This window comes from Podarcis bocagei (assembly GCF_964188305.1).
Source record: "Podarcis bocagei genome assembly, chromosome: 2".
Lineage (NCBI taxonomy): Eukaryota > Metazoa > Chordata > Lepidosauria > Squamata > Lacertidae > Podarcis > Podarcis bocagei.
In genome coordinates, this window is record NC_138126.1 from 99,397,672 (window position 1) to 99,417,221 (window position 19,550).

The following is a 19,550-nucleotide window of genomic DNA, read 5'->3' on the forward strand; positions in this document are numbered from 1 at the left end:
TTTAGCACAGCGTGTGGGGACTCACCGAGCAGGTGGCTCGGTTTGGGGGCAGCTCATAGGCCAGTTAAACGACCCCCATGGGCCGCTTGTGGCCCATGGGTCTTAGGTTGCCTATCCCTGGGTTACCTTATTGCAGTCCCACAAAAGTCCCTCCCACTAATTCAGGTTGAATGTACATGTCACCTTGGGGCTTCTCTCAGATTTGGGTTACATTTCCTTCCCCCCCTCCAGCTCACTTTCATTTTTGTAGGGCGAATGTTCCCAATTTCCTCTTTTCATTGTTTGTCAAATGTTCCCATTAAATCAAGCCTGACTATGTTAGCTCTTCCGAAGTCTCAGCACTGTCTGACATTTTAAAAAAGCAACTTTGTTCCTTTGTTTGTTCATTGTTTTCTTCTTTTGGCCAGACACAATCTCTTACTGCCTGTTTGTCACTTTACCACCCAAGAGAAAAAGGTGATTGCAGAGGAATTCACACCTAGATCCATCATTTGGCTTGTAGTGGAGCTTTGTAGCTGCAGCTGAGGCACTCCTACTATTGTCAGCTTTGTGTTGCCATAAAGGTATTTCAGTAGCACTTTGTCAATCCATTCCAATGTGTCGGAGTAGCTACAAAATAAGCAAAAGGAGAGAAAAAGGACCAGTACAAATCTTCAACCAAGTGGCCTGTTTTTAAAGCAAATCACAGTAAAGAATCCCTTTGCAATCCTAGAATTCTCTGACAATGAAATCCATCCCTGCTACAAAAATGCGGGTGAGACGAAATAAACTGTTTGATTGCAACTAAACACGTGCTGGAAAGTTGTTATATAGGAAAGAAAATTTCTTCCCACCCCTGTATGATGATTTCACCCATCAATGGACTATGGAATCCATCTGTGGGTGCAGCCAGTCAGTTCCAGTTTGCCTTTACAAGGAGGTATCTGCCACAGGGACGCGGGTGGCGCTGTGGGTTAAACCACAGAGCCGAGGACTTGCCGACCAGAATGTTGGTGGTTCGAATCCCCACAACTGGGTGAGCTTCCATTGCTCGGTCCCAGCTCCTGCCAACCTAGCAGTTTGAAAGCACGTCAGAGTGCAAGTAGATAAATAGGTACTGCTCCGGCAGGAGGGTAAATGGCGTTTCCATGCACTGCTCTGGTTTCGCCAGAAGCGGTTTAGTCATGCTGGCCACATGACCTGGAAGCAGTACGCCGGCTCCCTTGGCCAATAAAGCAAGATGAGTGCCGCAACCCCAGAGTCATCTGCGACTGGACCTAATGGTCAGAGGTCCCTTTACCATTACCTATCTGCCACAGGACCCAGAGGAACACTGAGAGCAACCTGTGGACTCTCATTTGGCATTCAACCCTCAGGGATTTGAGGCTGCTCTGGTCTCTTAAAGTCTTAACATGAACAAGGCTCAGGGTGAAAAAACTAGGGCAGGAGTCACTTAATGAACACTGTCCATGGAAGCCATGTGCAAGGGAATTTCCCCCATGCCCCACAAAACTGGCCCAGGAGGATGTCAGAAGAACCTCCAGAACAACAGACAGCCGGGGTAGAGGGGTGATCATTCTGAAACGCTTGCATGGACAATGTTCAATAGAGTGTGACATTAAATTTCCAGATGAATAATGTTAGTTTTTGGGTGCCACACAATGATTTTACTGCAACAGACTAGTACAGCAACCTTCCAGTCAAGAATTCAGTGACCCTTCCTTGCTGGAGGCCTTCAAGCACTTGCTGGGTAGAAATCTCTCGGGGATCCTCTATCTTCCCAAACGGAGCAAGGTTTGGACTAGCCAGCCTGACAAGGCCACCTCAGCTCTTATGATCCTATGACTACAAGAAGATGGAAATGCTGCATTGTTTTTCTATTTTATCTCAGCTTGCAGGATGCATTTACAGCAGGGGTTTGTGTGTGTGTGAGAGGGGGGGTTAATAGCACTTTTACAATTTGAAGAACTTTTAAAAAATGTAAGGTGCTTTGTGTTAGAATGTCTTCAAGCACTTTGGGGGTGGGGGACAGCACACACTACAGTACAACAACTGCTCTAGTGTGAATATACTGTATGTAGCATCTGGCAACAATGACTGACACAGACAGAAATCTGGCAAGATGGACAAGCAGTTGGGCCACGTCTGATTGTATTTGCAGCTTTGTTCAAAGACAACTTACTTGTTCTTTGACACATTTGACTATTTGGTCATGTGGCGTCTTCCTGAAATATAATTTTTATTATATTTCTCTAGAGATGGTGAGCTGCCTCCTCTGTCCATGTCCCCTCTCTCTCTCTTGAGAGCTCACCTGCACACAGAAGTGAAGTTCAGTCCTTTGTCGTTTGTCACAGAGATGGCCTGTTTGACAGCAGCATGCAGGAGGTGGACGTTGTTGTCATGGAAGCATCTCTGGTAATTGATGGTCAGCACAACCAGAAAGAACAGCATATGAGTGAGGCAGTTCTGGAGAGGAGGAGGTGGGAGAAGAAAGCAACAAAAGTGATGGAGCATGAACAGGGATGTCAAGTACTGCCAATAAGAGAGTGATCAAAAACCAGACTGCAAAAAGGTGAAAACCCCAGCAATCGCTAATGTGCTTTTATTATTTAATTCAAACATAGAAAGATGTAATGCTTTCCTACTACCTAACACTACCATTGCGTGACAAAAACAAAAAAAATTAAGGTTGCATTACTATTTATTATTATTATTATTTATTTATTTAAAACACTTTTATGCCACCCTTAAATTCGATTTCCGTGTTGTTTAAAGTACAAAACAATATTGGTCAGATCAGTTCAAATCCAGCCAGGCAGAAATTATCCATAGAATGGAATATCCTATCCTATAAAACCAGTCCAGAACAGCAGCAGGATAACCAACTTCACTGGAGCCCTGGTCCAGCCATATGAACGTGTCCCTGCGCAAGACAAGTCGCTAATGTTTAGGTCAAAGCCACAATCTTATTGGATGAACGTTTTGAAGAGAGTTGAAGGTGCTACACATCAAAGCAGCCTTTGCCAGCCTGGTGCCCTCCAGATGTTTGCGGCTACAAACTCCCATCAGCCCTAACCAGCATCCCTATGTAATGCCAGGGCTAGTGGGAGTTGTAGTTCAAAACATCTGGAGGGCTCCAGGCTAGCAAAGGCCAAGTTACATCCAGGATTGCTCTTGAGATGGACAGTTATTTCTTTTGCCCTGTTAATCATCTCTGGTCAAACTGGTTTGGCAGAGCTTAGGGGTACCACAAGAAATCTGCATACCTGTTTGAATCACTGGTGCACTGCCATCCTAACTTTCAACTTCAAATTATAATTGGTCTCCAACCTTAGCTGCCGTGATCAATGAAGTTGAAATTTAAATCTGTTCTGACACCTAGTGGTCAAAGAAAATCCTCACACTTGCAATCTCGTTTTTTCTAATTCATTGATCATCACCAGCTTGTGGGTCAGGGACCAGGCCCACTGTTTGGTTGTAGCCTGATGTAAACTGAGAACACAAAATACATAATAAACCAAAAACAAATCAATAACCCCCCCCAACCCACTCCTCTTACCTTGATTGCCACTACCTCCGGCCACTGCGAGAACAGGATACAGCACTAGATCTGATCTAGGAGGAGTCTTCCTGTGTCCTTAGGTATCTTCTTCCTCTAGCCATCTTTATTCATTGCTCCATGGCTTAGAGCGGCCTCGGTCCAGTATAGCGTATCCACCCCCATCGTTCTACCCGGACACTGAGGTCCAGCGCCGAGGGCCTTCTGCCGGTTCCCTCACTGTGAGAAGCCAAGTTACAGGGAACCAGGTAGAGGGCCTTCTCGGTAGTGGCACCCGCCCTGTGGAACACCATCCCACCAGATGTCAAAGAGAACAACAACTACCAGACTTTTAGAAGACATCTGAAGGCAGCCCTATTTAGGGAAGCTTTTAAGGTTTGATCCATTACTGTATTTTAATATTTTCTTGGAAGCTGCCCAGAGTGGCTGGGGAAGCCCAGCCAGATGAGCAGGGTATAAATAATAAATTATTATTATTATTATTGTTGTTGTTGTTGTTGTTGTTGTTGTTAAGCCTCATTGCTTAGAGCCTAGCTGAATGTTCTATCAATTGCATCATTCTTCTTTCTCACCTCCATCATCTGTGAGGTTCCTCAAGCCACCCATTCCAACATTTTGCACAAGGGAAGAAGTCACTTACCCACATCAACCCTTTGAGAGCTCGGACTTTCTTGGCCTCTTCCTTGGCCTGCAGCAGCCCATAACCACAGGGCACGCGCACCTTCCCAACTCGTTCGGGCATCTGCTTCACCAAGGGCTTCTCCACCAGCCCATCAGCTTCGCTCTCCACTGGCTTGCTGATGAGAGCGGCATGCAGAGCCCCAAACAGCACCTGAGAGAGGAAGTATATTCTCAAAGGCATTGCTGGAGGGACAGGGGAAACTGTCTTCTGCCAAGTCAGCCCATTTAGTTAAGCACTGTCAACACTAATTGGTGCCAGCTTGCCAGGGTTGCACCCCAAACCTCTGCCTACCAAGAGTCTTTCAATCCCTGGAGATGCCAGGGATTCCTAGTACTACAGTGGTACCTTGGGTTACATATGCTTCAGGTTACAGACACTTCAGGTTACAGACTCCGCTAACCCAGAAATAATACCTCGGGTTAAGAACTTTGCTTCAGGATGAGAACAGAAATCGTGCTCCGGCGGCGCGGCAGCAACAGGAGGCCCCATTAGCTAAAGTGGTGCTTCAGGTTAAGAACAGTTTCAGGTTAAGAACGGACCTCCAGAACGAATTAAGTTCTTAACCCGAGGTACCACTGTACAGAAAGTGTTAATTCAATACACAAAGCTGTTCTTTCAAGATTTCATTGGCCTTATCTCTAGACTTATGAGTTGATATCATGGCACTTCTTGACTCTGATCAAGAATATACCGTACTTCATGGACAGCCTTTTTTGCTGTGGTTTTTTTTTTTTTAATTCACTAACCTTTTATTAGCAGGCCCGTTGTACAAATAGCCCTTACTTTGGTTTAGAGGGAAACTACACATTAAATTGAAAAGCCATTAGATTTCCCATAACTGGTATCTGTATTCTCTCCACCAGGGGAGGGGGGTTTTGGTCAGGAACATATTAGAATGGGAAAGAGACTGTTAAATGCACATCCTTCCCTGTGCCACTGCTCAATCTAGGAACCATCTCATTAAAAAGAAAGCATTAAAACATTAAATCACAGATCTCCCACATCATGCATAGTTTGGCCAACTGTGTCTTAAAAGAACTTAACGGCTTACAGGCTGGTTACAGAGTTGTTTGCAAAATGCCTCTTCCCTGTTGTGGTTTAAACATTATCTATACAGTGGTGGGACGTGGGTGGCGCTGTGGGTAAAACCTCAGTGCCTAGGACTTGCCGACTGTATGGTCAGCGGTTCGAATCCCCGCGGCGGGGTGAGCTCCCGTCTTTCGGTCCCAGCTCCTGCCCACCTAGCAGTTCGAAAGCACCCCTAAGTGCAAGTAGATAAATAGGTACCGCTTTATAGCGGGAAGGTAAACGGTGTTCCGTGTGCTGCGCTGGTGCTGGCTCGCCAGATGCCACTTAGTCACGCTGGCCACGTGACCCGGAAGTGTCTGCGGACAGCGCTGGCCCACGGCCTCTTAAGCGAGATGGGCGCACAACCCTAGAGTCGGACATGACTGGCCCGTACGGGCAGGGGTACCTTTACCTTTACCTTTATACAGTGGTACCTTGGTTCCCAAATGCCAAAAACCTTGAAGTAAGTGTTCCAGTTTTCGGACGTCTTTCAGAAGCCAAACGTCCGATGTGGCTGTCAGCTATTGTTTCCGGGGCACTTGCACCAATCAGAAGCTGTGCCTTGGTTTTCGAACATTTCGGAAGTCAAATGGACTTCCGGAATGGATTAAGTTTGGCGCTTTTGTTTTTGCTATTTATTTTGCATTTTTGTTTTTGAGGCTTTTTAGGTTAATTTGGTTTTGTGATTGGGTGGAACCCAGTTCAGCTACTGATTGATTGATTGATTGATTGATTGTGTGACTGCAGAAATGGATAAAAGCCCCTCATCCAAACAATGACCATCATCAGTGCAGGTAAGATTTTTTTTTTAAATTTTAAATTTTTAATCATCTACAATACTGTCTTATTTATTTTATAGTACAGTACATTGATTAGTGCTTTCATTTTATGGGTCAATGGTCTCATTAGATAGTATAATTCATGTTAAATTGCTGTTTTAGGGGGTTGTTTTTAAAAATCTGGAATGGATTGATCTGTTTTGCATTACTTTCTATGGGAAAGCACACCTTGGTTTTGGAACGCTTTGGTTTTGGAACAGACTTCCGGAATGGATTAAGTTTGAGAACCAAGGTACCACTGTATATATATTTATAGCAGGTGTGACCGTTGAGAAAATTCCAGCAGTGCCAATGAATTTTGTTGTGCTATTACCTTCATTGGCTCCAAAAAGATGAAAGATGTGGCGAAAGCAAAGGCAGAGGAGATGAGCCACATCAAGGCAGTGTGGTCAAGGAAGGAGGAGCCATATAAGATATTGATGGAGAAACAGCCAGCAAGCAGCAAGAAGATGGCTATGTAGATAGCTGGGAGCATCCTGGCAGGGAAGAGCCATTCCTGAGGTCTTCGGGGCACCCCTAAAATGAAGACAACCAAGCACCTGGAGTTACATCCCTTTTATTTGGAAGAATCCCAGGATGCTTCCTCTTCCCAAGAGCTTTGATTTCATCTGTATGAAAGCAGCCATGGGCATTTCTATCTCTGTTAGGTGAACACAGCATTCATCTATTATATCAATCCATCAGGGCAGGGCAAAATTACCCTTGCCCAAGTACTTCTAAGCCCTGTGTCACCTCCTCCTAACCAGAAAATGCACCTTGCCCCATTTAAGAAAGCAATCTCATCCTCAATGCCTCATGGTCCATAAGGGGACATCACTCAAGTGAGACCATATTTATTCTTCATTTCCACTTAAAAGTGTCAAATTTATTTATTTTTTTAAAAAAGAAACAAATAATATTCCAAAACAATATATGTAGCATAAACACATGGTGTCCAACAGTATTTTGTGTTCCCAACAAAATAAATTCAAAACAATAAAATCATGTAAAATCACAGAAGAGAAAACAATAATAAACTACTTTGGGAAAACATATACAGTTGTACTTTGGTTGTTGAACTTAATCCGTTCGGGGAGTCCGTTCGACTCCTTGAACTGTTCGAAAACCAAAGCGTGGCTTCCGATTGGCTGCACGTGCTTCCTGCACTCAATTGGAAGCCACGTTGGATGTTCGGCTTCTGAAAAATGTTTGCAAACCGGAACACTCACTTCCAGGTTTGCTGCGTTCGGGAGCCAAAACATTCAAGTACCAAGGCATTTGAGAACCAAGGTACGACTGTATCATTACAGAAACTCAAAGCAACCTCCTACAGTCATTTATCTGCTTTTTACTTTAACAGTATGCATAAATAAAATTGTTTTTGCTGAAATATATTATGGAAAGGGGCAGATGATCTTCTCTGAGGAGACTATTCCAAAGTCTAGATAAAACAACAGAAAGGGTTAAGTTGTCAGGAGTAAAATTTGACCAGGATCAAACACTGCACCATCCTATCCTTTGTCAGCCCTTAAGACTGCCATGAAAATGGCATGTCTTTTTGTTGCACAGGGGTCCAGGCACTAGCTTCACCGGGTCAATGACATGTGAAAAGAAAAACAGACTGTTTCTCCCCCCCCCCCCGCATTAGTTAATCCAGAATAATTACTATACCCCAACTCATAATAAAATTCTGATTCTGCCTTTAAACAACTGTGCAAAAGGTGGGAGAAGAAATTTAGCTGCCTTGATCATATGTACAAAAGAGAAAGTGTGCTAAGGGAAATCTGAAAAGGATGCGGGTGGCGCTGTGGGTTAAACCCCAGAGCCTAGGACTTGCTGATCAGAAGGTCGGCAGTTCAAATCCCTGCAACAGGCTCCCATTGCTCGGTCCCTGCTCCTGCCAACCTAGCAGTTCAAAAGCACGTCAAAGTGCAAGTAGATAGATAGCTAAACAGCATTTCCGTGCGCTGCTCTGGTTTGCCAGAAGTGGCTTAGTCATGCTGGCCACATGACCCGGAAGCACGGCTCCCTTGGCCAATAAAGCGAGATGAGTGCCGCAACCCCAGAGTCAGCCACGACTGGACCTAATGGTCAGGGATCCCTTTACCTTTACCTTTAAGGGAAATCTAATCTATGTTAATTCATATTACAGGTGCCCCCTGTCCCAGCATTGAGGCTCCCATAATACAAGTCTATGAGGACGTATCCCATTAGTGTTCACACATACCAATCCGGGTAGAAAGCGAGGAAACAGTAGCAGGAGGAATTTCCAGGTCAGAAAAGAAAGCGCTGCCAATATTGGTCATAGCAGAGACATAAGAGAACGACTTCCGCAGTAAGCCCCAGCTGCTTCCATGCTGCACAATCCCATCGGACCAGCCACTACTAGAACTTTCCATTCTGCCAGCCAAGGGGACAAAAGAAGAATGTGCCAGAATTAGAGGCAAAGGATGTGTCTCAGCCACCAGGGAAAGTACAACAACACATAGGAGCTATTTCAGAATGGGGGACTACAGGCAGCTCACAGGCTGGCACAGACATGTCTAATTTTGAGGCTAATGCAGGCTTGCTGCTATTGCACCTGGATGAGTCTGAACTTGAGGTCAAATAATATGTGTAAGAGAAGAGAAGAGAAGAGAAGAGAAGAGAAGAGAAGAGAAGATATAGATAGTTTTAATTCTATCAGTGTTCCCCTGTTGTTTAATTATTATTTTCTGGTTTTGGTGGTTTTTATTTGGTGGTATAAATAAATATATAATAATAATTTAAATATATTATTTTTTAATAATAATAATAATAATCAGGCTTAGCTTGTTCAGACCTCACTTTGAGATACACTGTGCTTGGGGTGCAGATACATGCAATCTAAGTGTAGCAGGATCAGTTTGAACACAGCCTCTCTGCCTAGAAAAGCAATGCCTCAAACCACTTTCACCACATATCTGTCTGTTTTCATTAACCAAAATATGCTTTTTTAACTGAAAACAACCCAAATGGGAATGAACGACTGTATTTATGTGTATAACTCAATTGATTGAGATACTAATTATTATGAGTTTGGGCTGTCCATCCATTTACTTTCTTAACCTTGTTCCCTCCGCTCCTGCGAGCCCCCATCTCTGAGTTGAATGGCTGCTCAAGGCAGCAGCAGACCAGGCAACATACCCATCATAGATGAGATCTGCTTCAACTTGGGGTGAAAACCGGCCACTGTCAGATGTGACACAGTCAGAGATGTTCTCCTGAGTTCTGTCAACCACACAGTTGAGCAAACCTTCCGCTGTGGGGACAATAAGAAAAACTGAAGTTATAAAGTAGGTCCTACTGTTAGGCCTTCATGCAGCTAAGCTTGCTTTTCACCTTCCCAACCCCATTTCTGAAGCCACTTCTCTCACCTATTCTGCAGCCCTGCTTTGCACCCCACTTTCGATCTTCATCCCTATGTCCATTCCTCCTACCACACATTACAACTACGAAGCACCTTTTTCATTACAAATCCTCCAAAGGGGGGTCTGCGTGATGACAGCCTTACATTTTTATGTATATAGGAAGAAGTAACTCATTATGCGGAAGGCCAACTTTCAAAGTTCCTTTTCGGAATCAAAATAGCATAAAAAGCAAACAAACAAGTGTACCCTAAACCAGCTAGAAATTGCTTTCACTTATGATTGGCCCAAATTTATCAGTAAAAGGATGCAGTGCAATCCTACGCATGTTTACTCAACAGTGAGCCCTGCTGTGTTCAGTGGGACCTACTCCTCTAGTGAGTATTAGGATTGCAGCCTAGGTTGATTAATCTACCAAGTAAACCTTTGGTTCGTTTTTTTACCATAGCCAAACGTCTACTCATAAACAGGAGTGAATCTATGTGTGAGAGAGACTGAGTGCAAGGGAGACATAGTAAGAAAAATGTGGTAGGAGATTACCAGAGTGATGGCCACAGCTCGACCTCCTACTGTCCTCAGAATCTCTGAATGAAAAGGACAGGGGGTCATCATCAGAACTGGACATGGAGTCAATTCCCAACTTTGCCATTGCCTTCTTCCTCTTGAGAATCCGACTTCCATTCATCAGGGGGTCAGAGTTCAGAAGGTCCGGGATATCAAATATGCTGTTGCATGAAGGCCATTGATTGACAGCCCTGCAGATTTTTGAAAAGGCACCTGAATAAGGTCAGAACCTTGGCCAGTAGGAAGCTCACACCTTGTTTAACTAGTTGAGGATGCTTCAACTGCAGCTAGATAATCTGAAACAGACTTTCACATCCCTGACCATTGCCCCTTCTGGCTGGGGTTGATGAGAGAGCCAGCAATCAACATCATCGGTAGGGAACTGGGTTAGGGAAGGCTGTTCTAGGGTGAGAAAAGATTCTTGTGCCTCAAGGTCTGCTCAGAGAAACCTACCAAAGCCAGGATGCTACTGTAGCTAAGAGATTGGCTATGCCAGCAGAAATCCAAGGTTCCACTCAACTAAGAAGTTTGCAGGATAGCTGTAAGCAAAGTCATAATTTCTCAGGGTTGTTTTGTGGCTAACTCACTACTCTGAGGGCCAAACTAAATGTGCGATTTATTACATGCTTTGTCCCGATGCGTGCGCACACACCCACACGAGATGAAGCAGCATCATGGGAGAGCTGTTTCTAGGACCAAGGTGAAACTGTCATGCTCCCTTGCTATTTTTGCTATTGGCAATACCTGTCATTGCCTATGAAGTTCTTCTGGTTGGAAACTGGCTTTCTACTAAAGAGGGATTCCTGTAAAAGACAAAATAAAACAAATTAAAATGGTCAAAAGGGAGGGAAATGCCAAGTATGGATGCCACATAAAACCAAGAAATGTAAACCTCAAAAGAACCTTCATCCCAATTACCATTCAGGGTATAGAAGTAAACTAATCTGTCTGCTACTATGTCAGATTGAACGGAAGTCAAACTGAGGGTAACTAGATGAAATAGATGACAGGGCACCACCCTTTACAGTGGTACCTCGGTACCAGAACTTAATTCGTTCTGGAGGTTCGTTCTTAACCTGAAACTGTTCTTAACCTGAGGTACCATTTTAGCTAATGGGGCCTCCTGCTGCCACCGCAGGAGGCTAATGGGGCCTCCTGCAGCCACCGCTTCATCCTGAGGTAAAGTTCTTAACCCAATGTACTATTTCTGGGTTAGTGGAGTCTGTAACCTGAAGTGTCTGTAACCTGAAGCGTCTGTAACCCGAGGTACCAATGTATAGTTGTGTAGAACATAAAATAAAGGTGGATACCGTTTTTCTTTACTCCTGCAAATGTATCTCATGATCTGAAGAATTTATTCCAGCAAAGCAGCTCCTTTAAGATAGAAGTGGCTGACAAAGGCATCACAACTAAGAATTCTATTTTGTAAAAAAAAAAAAAAAAGCTTTGAAAATGCAAGATGTCCTCTGGATGTCCTTGGTAGCCAAATCCCTTGCGGTGGGATGAGGAGGCAGGAGTTTAAACCAGGAAATCCAAACCTCGCCTCAACTACAAGCTCACTAGCTGGTCTTAGGTAAGGCACAGTCTCTCAAGACTCAGCTCCTGCATTTGCAACATGGGGGTGATGATGATAAGTACAAGCAATCAAACTACCTCACAGGGTTCTTGTAAAGACAATCAAGATATTATATGCATAGCACGTTGAACATTATATATTGATATAAATGCTTTTTAAAACAATAGCTCAAGCCTGCGGAGGTTGCTGGTTGGTTACAGGATCTCATGCAAGTTCAGCATTTGCCTGTTCCATACAACACTGTGGAAATTCTTTCTATTGCCACTACGAGGCGCACAGAATAGCTCTACTCACACTGCCAACAGAACCCATATCCACAATGGACTCCATTCTTCCAGGGACAGATAAGAAGGAGGAGCTACCCAAGTTAGAGCAGTCAAGAGACACATCCATCTCCACAGTCTGGCAGTCCTGAGCAGGCGGGTCAGGATCTTCTATTACAATCTGTTGGACAGAGGGGACATGTTCACGCACCCTAACCAAACATTCAGTGGGGTCCTTGTCCTGCTGCCACCCACTTGAGAGGCTGGTGCTCCACTCAACACTTGCTTGGTAATTTCTAATTCATTTCACAATGTAAAGGAAACGATTCATGACTCAGCAGTCCCTTCCAGCTCTACGATTCTATAGCATTTGTATTTTTCCCATTCTTATCAGTTTTGTCTGTTTGTGGCTTTCCTTCCTCGGTTCCTGGTTAGTTTTCTCTCCATGTTGCCTTAATGAATGAAGGAGGTACCTTACTGTGTGTTTTCCGGAAGAGAAAACTGAAGAGTAGTTGTATGGGGTAAACCATGACTGCTGCAGTTATTCCAACCAAAATGCTCTCTGCGGTCACAGAAATCTGTCTTCCAACAGGATAGCTGCGGGGGGGGGGGGAATGTAGATTTAGCCATTTAGCCAGAGCCTAGAGTAAGTGAGCAATGATCTGAATAGTGTCATATTTTATGTGGACTCCTTTCTGAGGGCACGGTTTTTAGACCATAAACACAAACATGATATCCATGTATCAGATAGTCAGAGCTCGAAAGGAGCCATCTGATTATAGCCATACACTTAAAGCATCTAACTCCCCTCTCCCCCAGGCATCCTGGGAACTGTAGTTTGTTAAGATGCTGGTAACTGTAGCTCTTCGAGCTCTTTGGCCATAGGAATAATAATAATAATAATAATAATAATAATAATAATAATAATAATAATAATAATAATAATAATAATAATTTATTTATACCCTGCCCATCTGGCTGAGTTTCCCCAGCCACTCTGGGCGGCTTCCAACAAAATACTAAAATACAATAATTCATCGAATAGTAAAAGTTTCCCTAAACAGGGATGCCTTCAGATGTCTTCTAAAAGTCTGGTAGTTGTTAATTTCATTGGCTATCTGGTGGGAGGGCATTCCACAGGGTGGGTGCCACTACCGAGAAGGCCCTCTGCCTGGTTCCCTGTAACTTCGCTTCTCGCAGTGAGGGAACTGCCAGAAGGGCTGAACAATGAGGGTGGAGATGCTCCTTCAGGTTTACTGGACCGAGGCCATCCCCCACCCCATGATTTGGGGGGTAGAGAGGGTCATGTGTTTTAAATGGATGGTGTGTCAGTAACATTCCACTGAGCTCATCCTTACTTTCTGCTTGCATCTATTGCGCATTCCCTCCCTTGCTCCCCGATATGCTCACCTGTGGCCCTTAACTCCAACTGCACCATACCAGACGGCACACGTAGCTAGGAAGAGCTGAACCATGAGCAAGCAGCAAGTGAGCCTCTGTACCCGGGTAAAGCGGCTGTTAGGAGGACGGCTCCAAACAGAAAGCCAGATGTGCCAGTCAGAAAACCCAAGGCGCATCTGCGCAGGGAAAATTCGGGAAAAGCATCTCAGTTCCTGTGGACCTGTAAACAATAACAGAAACCAAGTTCATTGTCTCCTAGTTGCTGCTGACAGCCTCTCTTCATGCTGAACCATCCATATTTCCTCTAGCCAGCATCACCATTGTCATAATTATTTAACTACTGGCCTTGTCACTAATTTTGGGCACCTGTTACCTTGTCAGTGGTGCACAAAACTTTTCAAATATGAAAAATGGAAGAATATCATGTGCAAAATGTCACAGTGTTTTTCACAGAAACATCCCCGCCCCCGACCTTTTTCATTTACTCAGGCCTTTGGTAATTAAATAGGCCCCTATGGTGGTGCCCTTCCTTTAATGCATTGGTTAGGACTTGTCCTTATTAATATGTTATTGGATGAGCATTTTGTGTATTCTTGCATTCATTGTTTTAACTTTTCCAGTTTTAATTGTTTCATCTGCAGCATTTTGTCCTGTTAAATCATTCTAAGAGTTTCCCCCCCTTTTGTATACAGTGACCAACAAAAGTAATAAACAATAAAAACACAAATAATAATAAAAACATTCCAGTTCCCCCAAACCCACATTTTTTATTTTATTTTGTGAGGGAAAGGAAAGTTTGGCTGGGATTAAAGTCCCTACCCAGGCTCTAGAGCAGTGTTTCCCAACCTTTTTTGGGCAAAGGCACACTTGTTTGATGAAAAAAATCTCGAGGCACACCACCATTACAGCCCCGTGACGTCAGCGCGCAGCGTCACGCCGGGAGGGACGCACGAAAGTGTAAGTTTCAATTTTTCCCCCTCCCCCTTGCCGGGGAACCTCCAAGCTTTGGGGATGGGGGGGGAGGAGGCAGCAAAGCGAGCAGGAAGGAGAGCGCGGCTTGGCTGGGTGAGCTTTGGCAGGGGCAGGGAATGAGAGCCGCGAGGCGGGCGCTGCGGACGGAGGCGTTGCCCGCCGAGCTCGCAGGCAGCCAGGCAGGCAGACGGCGAGAGCCCCGCACTGGGCGGCCTCTCCTCGCCGCCGCCGCCCCGCCTCTCGCCGCCCGACTCGTCTGCCTCCCTCCAGGCAACATCTCGCGGCACACCAGGCAACATCTCGCGGCACACTAGTGTGCCGCGGAACAGTGGTTGGGAAATACTGCTCTAGGGACAAGAATGGCTTCTGAGGCAGGCTGAGGTCTAGCGATAAAGAGGCCACAAGTCACCATGTGATTGATGAATAGATGCAACAGACTGAGAAAGAGGAAGGAAAGTGAATGAGAAAGCACTCAAAGAAAGTAGTTTAGACAAAGAAGAAAATGAGTGTGTGCGTTAAAACAGATTTGGCTTTAAATCGGGGTGGGGGCAAGGTGCCCACATGGTTGGCTCCCATGATTGGTCTCTGCCCCGTTAGGCTTACCTGTTAACAGTGGCAGACTCTGGGAATCCACCAACCATCTAAATTACCCACAATGCCCCTGAATGGTGCAGTGATTCCCAGAACCAGCTGCAGTCAAGAGAGTGGGTGGACCAAAATGCCTATGACTTGGGTCCCAGCAGCTGCTCGAGGGTGCTGATGCTGGTCTTAATATTAAGAAACTGCCCAGTGTTCAAGGCAAGATGTACGCTATTTCAGCTCATCACTACAGTCATACCTTGGTTTTCGAACAGCTTAGTTCTCGAACGTTTTGGCTCCCAAACGTTGCAAATCAGAAGTAAGTGTTTTGGTTTGTGAACTATTTTTGGAAGCTGACTGTCCACCGGGGCTTCTGATTGGCTGCAGGACCTTCCTGTAGCCAATCAGAAGCTGCCCTTTGGTTTCCGAATGTTTTGGAAGTCAAATGGACTTCCAGAATGGATTCTGTTAGACGTCCAAGGTACAACTGTATAGTACTTTGCTCTGGAAGTGGCAACCCTTTCTGTAAACTGCTTTGAGGGTTCTTTTTTTACAATCAAGCGGTGTATAAATTTTATGAAATAAATAAACAAGGGCCAAGAAGGGTAGACTAATGTAGGATACCAGAGACTTGATATCCCATACTGGTTTGAACTACCCAGCCAATTTTCTAGTCCAGTGGTTACCGATACCTATGAAAACTGCAATGCTCAGGACGCTATTCTCACAGGCTATCAACTCACATGCTGCAAGGACCTCTTTTTCCACCATTCCCTCATTCTTTTCATTTTCCACAGACAGCCAGTCCTCCACTAGGAAGAAGTACATATTGTCTGTCTGCTTGTCCCATACAATAACGTGCTGCAGGTACCAAGAGGGGTCCATACCTGGTCATAAAGAAAGATGGTGAAGCGAACGTCCCCCAAACAACTAGCTGAATGACAATTGTTCAGGACTGTGGCAACAGGGGGCAGCGGACCACACAAATGGATGGGTGCCCAGAGATAGGCTCCCAGAAACTTTGCTCCTCCCTGGTCCCTTTTGATTGTTTTTTGGATTTAGTTTGCAGTTAAGGAGGAGAGAACTTAATCCCGAGTCCTGGTTCAGAAACCACACTAAGCCAAACTTTGGCATAGCACAGCGCAGCAGCTGAAGGGAACAGGGAAGAGCATAGCAATTGTGAGCTCCTCTCTGGGGTCCTTTATGTTCACACAGCTTGGCTTAGAACAGTGGTTCTCAGACTTATTTCTCTGGGTCACACTTTAATAAAAATTTCCTTGTGCCACACTGAATTTTTTATTGATAAGAAATACATTTGAAAACACAGCTAGGATTGTCCTCAGTATCACTTGATGCTCTTGCTCTCATTTTGAAGATATCTATCAATATTCTGCAAATAAATAAAAGCATTCTTTGATACTACACTATACAGAAATGTTTAAATGTTTCTTTGATTGTCCTTGAATCTTCCTGCCACATTTGTGGTCTTCTCTTGCCACACCCTTTGAGAACCACTGATATTGTGTGAACTTGGCTATAGTGTAATCAGTTTATGGAAAGCACAACTACAACATTTGATGATAGAAACTAAACTAAACAAATTCATGGAAGAAAGATCTATTAAAGGCTATCAGGCTGCACAGACACCATTCATTTAAAGCGCATGGCTTCCTCCATAGAATCCTGTGGAGTTTAGCACTCACAGAGCTACAATTCCCAGCACTCTTTAACAAACAAAGTTCCCAGGATTCTTTGGGGGAAGTCATGTGCTTCAAGTGTGCTTTAAATTTGTGCTGTGCATGCAGTCTTATGCTGAATCGTTAAATGAAGCAGAATGCCAGACTCAGGGACAAATAACCAGGGAAAGCCAACACCATCACAACCTGCTTGTGAACACTCAAAGGTACCTGGCTACCTAGAAATTCTGCTGTCCATAGCAAATTGCAAGACTGGGCTTTCTGGACTGTGGGTACCTTGCTTTTTGCTCTGCAGTGTGATGTAGTGGTTAGATCATGGGTAGGCAAACTAAGGCCCGGGGGCTGGGTCTGGCCCAATCACCTTCTAAATCTGGCCCGTGGACGGTCCGGGAATCAGCATGTTTTTACATGAGTAGAATGTGTTCTTTTATTTAAAATGCATCTCTAGGTTATTTGTGGGGCATAGGAATTCTTTCATTCCCCCCCCCAAATATAGTCTGGCCCCCCACAAGGTCTGAGGGACAGTGGACTGGCCCCCCGCTGAAAATGTTTGCTGAAAAAGTTTGCTGGGTTAGAGTGTTGGACGAGAACTGGGGAGACCTATCCACTATCTCTTCGCCTAAGGATGAAATGGGAGGCAGGGGAATCATGTACATTGCCCCTGAACTCCTTAGAGGAAAGGTAGCACATAAATGTATTTTAAAGATTTAAAAGAGCAAAAAGAACATTGATCGTCAAGTCATACCCGTGTTATCATGCCAGACGTGGATCTTCCAAATCTCTCCTAGGTTTGCATCCGTTTCTACTTGGAAAATATCCTGGCTGTTTCTCTGGAAGGCCCAGCCCTTGTCCAGGTGGCGAGAGCCGCTTTTGTTCAGCCCATATAATCTGATCCCTATATGGGCTGTGGTACCTTCAAAAGATGCGCAGGATAGCGGAAGGTAATGTTAAATTAAACTCCTGTGAATCATTAGCTCTTTACAACAAAGGGTCTCGTAGCACCTTAAAGACAAACCAATTTCTCAGGAGTGAGTGGAAGGTGCAAATACCAGGGGGGAAAGGGCGAGTGCAGAAGCATGTTCAATGGTGAAATGGGCTGTCAGAACAATACCCTGACTCTTCCCATACCTGAGCCTCTTTTCCAGCCTGTCTTCACCATCAGCCAGTACTTGTACCGTCCAGGCTGGCCACACCGAGGGATGATCCCTACCCGAGTGATGTCAATGTCGTCCAGCTTGTGGGATATCAATGCTATCCCCAGGTAAATGGAGAAAAGGACGGTGCAAGTGATCAGTGCCAAGGGACTCTGCCAGGACTGCTTCCTCTGAAAAAAATAAAGCAGACTGGGATTAGTGTGCATGGCGGGGGAGGAGGAGAAGGCTCCAGGTTAACCAACCAGTGGAGAAACTGTTTTTCTCTGCCATACACACACACACACACACACACACACACACACACACACAATTTCAACATATCAAAACATATCATATTCATTATTTTTTTTCCCTTTACCTCCCACCTCCCCAATGAACCCTCCCTCCCCCCCAAGACTTCTCTCAGTTCCTCACTCTGATTTCTCAACACATATTGTCCTCTGCATACTGTAAAATTGTATAAATCCTTATATCTACTATATTAACCATCAATAAATTTGTGTATGTTTATTCAAAACCTGCCAAGGAGTCCAGTTCATTTTGTTGTCTTTTTAGATAGTTTGTAAAAAGTTCCCATTCTTCTTTGAAGTCACAGTTGTCCTTATCTCGCAGTTTGTATGTCAGTTTAGCCAGTTCTGCATAGACCTTTATTTATATATTTGGACACTTAATATCCCACTCATATTTAAACAAATCTCTACATGGTTTACACACCACGCAATTCAACAGGAGTGAAATGCACCGCACCATCCTGCCCCCTCTCTCCCCAAGCCATCCCTTGCTTTGCTGATCTCACATTAAAGCCAAGCAGATGATACTTCTTACCCATACTCTAAAGGAGAGAAGGCTTTCTGTTTCCAAGTCATTGCGGACCATGCATTACAATATATCAGGCCACAAAAGTTGCAACTTAACTGTTTGTTTTCTGCAACTCTAATAGGCTGCACATATGTTTGATCTTCCAAGCTCCACAATTATTATTATTATTTTTAAATGTATCCTGCAGGCGTTTTATTTAATTCTTCCTTTGGGTTAGTGTGCTTCATTGGTCATCATAATGGATGTTACGTCACTTCATTCTTGACACCTGAAGTTTGTTGTGTTTTGGGGAAACCGATTAAACAGCTTGTGATACACACACAACTCATACCAGCCACGGGTGGTAGCTCACGGGTACCACGGGTAGTAGTACCACAGGTAGTACCACGGGTAGTAAAGAATATATAAAATCCTGGGCATTTTGGCTTGCTTGCCTGGGACTGCCAAAACAGCATTTGGTGGGTCTCTCTATACATGGCTGGAGCGTGATATTCAGTGAGGAGGATCCCAAGTAGCTCAGGCCTGGAATATCTTCCCCATTAGGGCCATGCGTATCTCAAGGAGATCAATGTTAACAAGATGTTGCCCACCGACTGATGGGAGCCTTGCCCACTCATCTTCCCTCTGCATGTCTAACTGAAAAGGAAGTTCTTACCGGTGGCAAGAAGACAACACTGTGAAGAGGCACAAAGAGGCTACCCCCAAAGACAGTGAGATGCTCCGTCAGGCAGACAATCTCCTTGGGGCTGGTGGCAGCTGTTGGGGTCACTCCATCTGCACTCCACTGCATGCTGGGAAAATGGAAGTACTGGCAAAGGCTGGCAAAAACAGAGGCGCGGGCGTGGACGGGGGAATGGCAGAAGCGATTGGTGATGTTGATGTAGTATTCCTGATGAGTCTCATTGAGATGATGACTGGATGGAAGAGGTTGACAGCCACAAAATTAGCACAAGTTCATAACAGCTACCTCTAGATTAACTAACACTACAGGGAATGTAAATAATCTCTCCAGTTTTGATCAGAGGGGACAAGG

General features: G+C 44.7%; 1 protein-coding gene across 3 annotated transcripts in view; it reads right to left on the reverse strand.

Moving 5' to 3' along the window:
* Positions 1–19,550, reverse strand: part of LOC308581817 (polycystin-1-like) — a gene marked incomplete at its 3' end in the record, with an annotated part of 62,623 nt that overhangs the window by 1,730 nt on the left and 41,343 nt on the right. The window contains exons 26-40 of one of the 3 annotated variants that reach the window (XM_081184507.1): positions 19,173–19,431; positions 17,673–17,868; positions 17,290–17,457; positions 15,591–15,734; positions 13,306–13,516; positions 12,369–12,492; positions 11,927–12,076; positions 10,801–10,859; positions 10,033–10,247; positions 9,272–9,386; positions 8,334–8,506; positions 6,441–6,643; positions 4,179–4,370; positions 2,291–2,445; positions 479–609 (exon numbers count right to left, since the gene is read on the reverse strand). In XM_081184507.1, the coding sequence (XP_081040633.1) occupies positions 479–609; positions 2,291–2,445; positions 4,179–4,370; positions 6,441–6,643; positions 8,334–8,506; positions 9,272–9,386; positions 10,033–10,247; positions 10,801–10,859; positions 11,927–12,076; positions 12,369–12,492; positions 13,306–13,516; positions 15,591–15,734; positions 17,290–17,457; positions 17,673–17,868; positions 19,173–19,431 (2,495 nt within the window). Of the gene's footprint in view, positions 1–478; positions 610–2,290; positions 2,446–4,178; positions 4,371–6,440; positions 6,644–8,333; positions 8,507–9,271; positions 9,387–10,032; positions 10,270–10,800; positions 10,860–11,926; positions 12,077–12,368; positions 12,493–13,305; positions 13,517–15,590; positions 15,735–17,289; positions 17,458–17,672; positions 17,869–19,172; positions 19,432–19,550 lie in introns of those variants that run through there. The other 2 variants (XR_014005306.1, XM_081184508.1) reach the window with 2 other exon arrangements.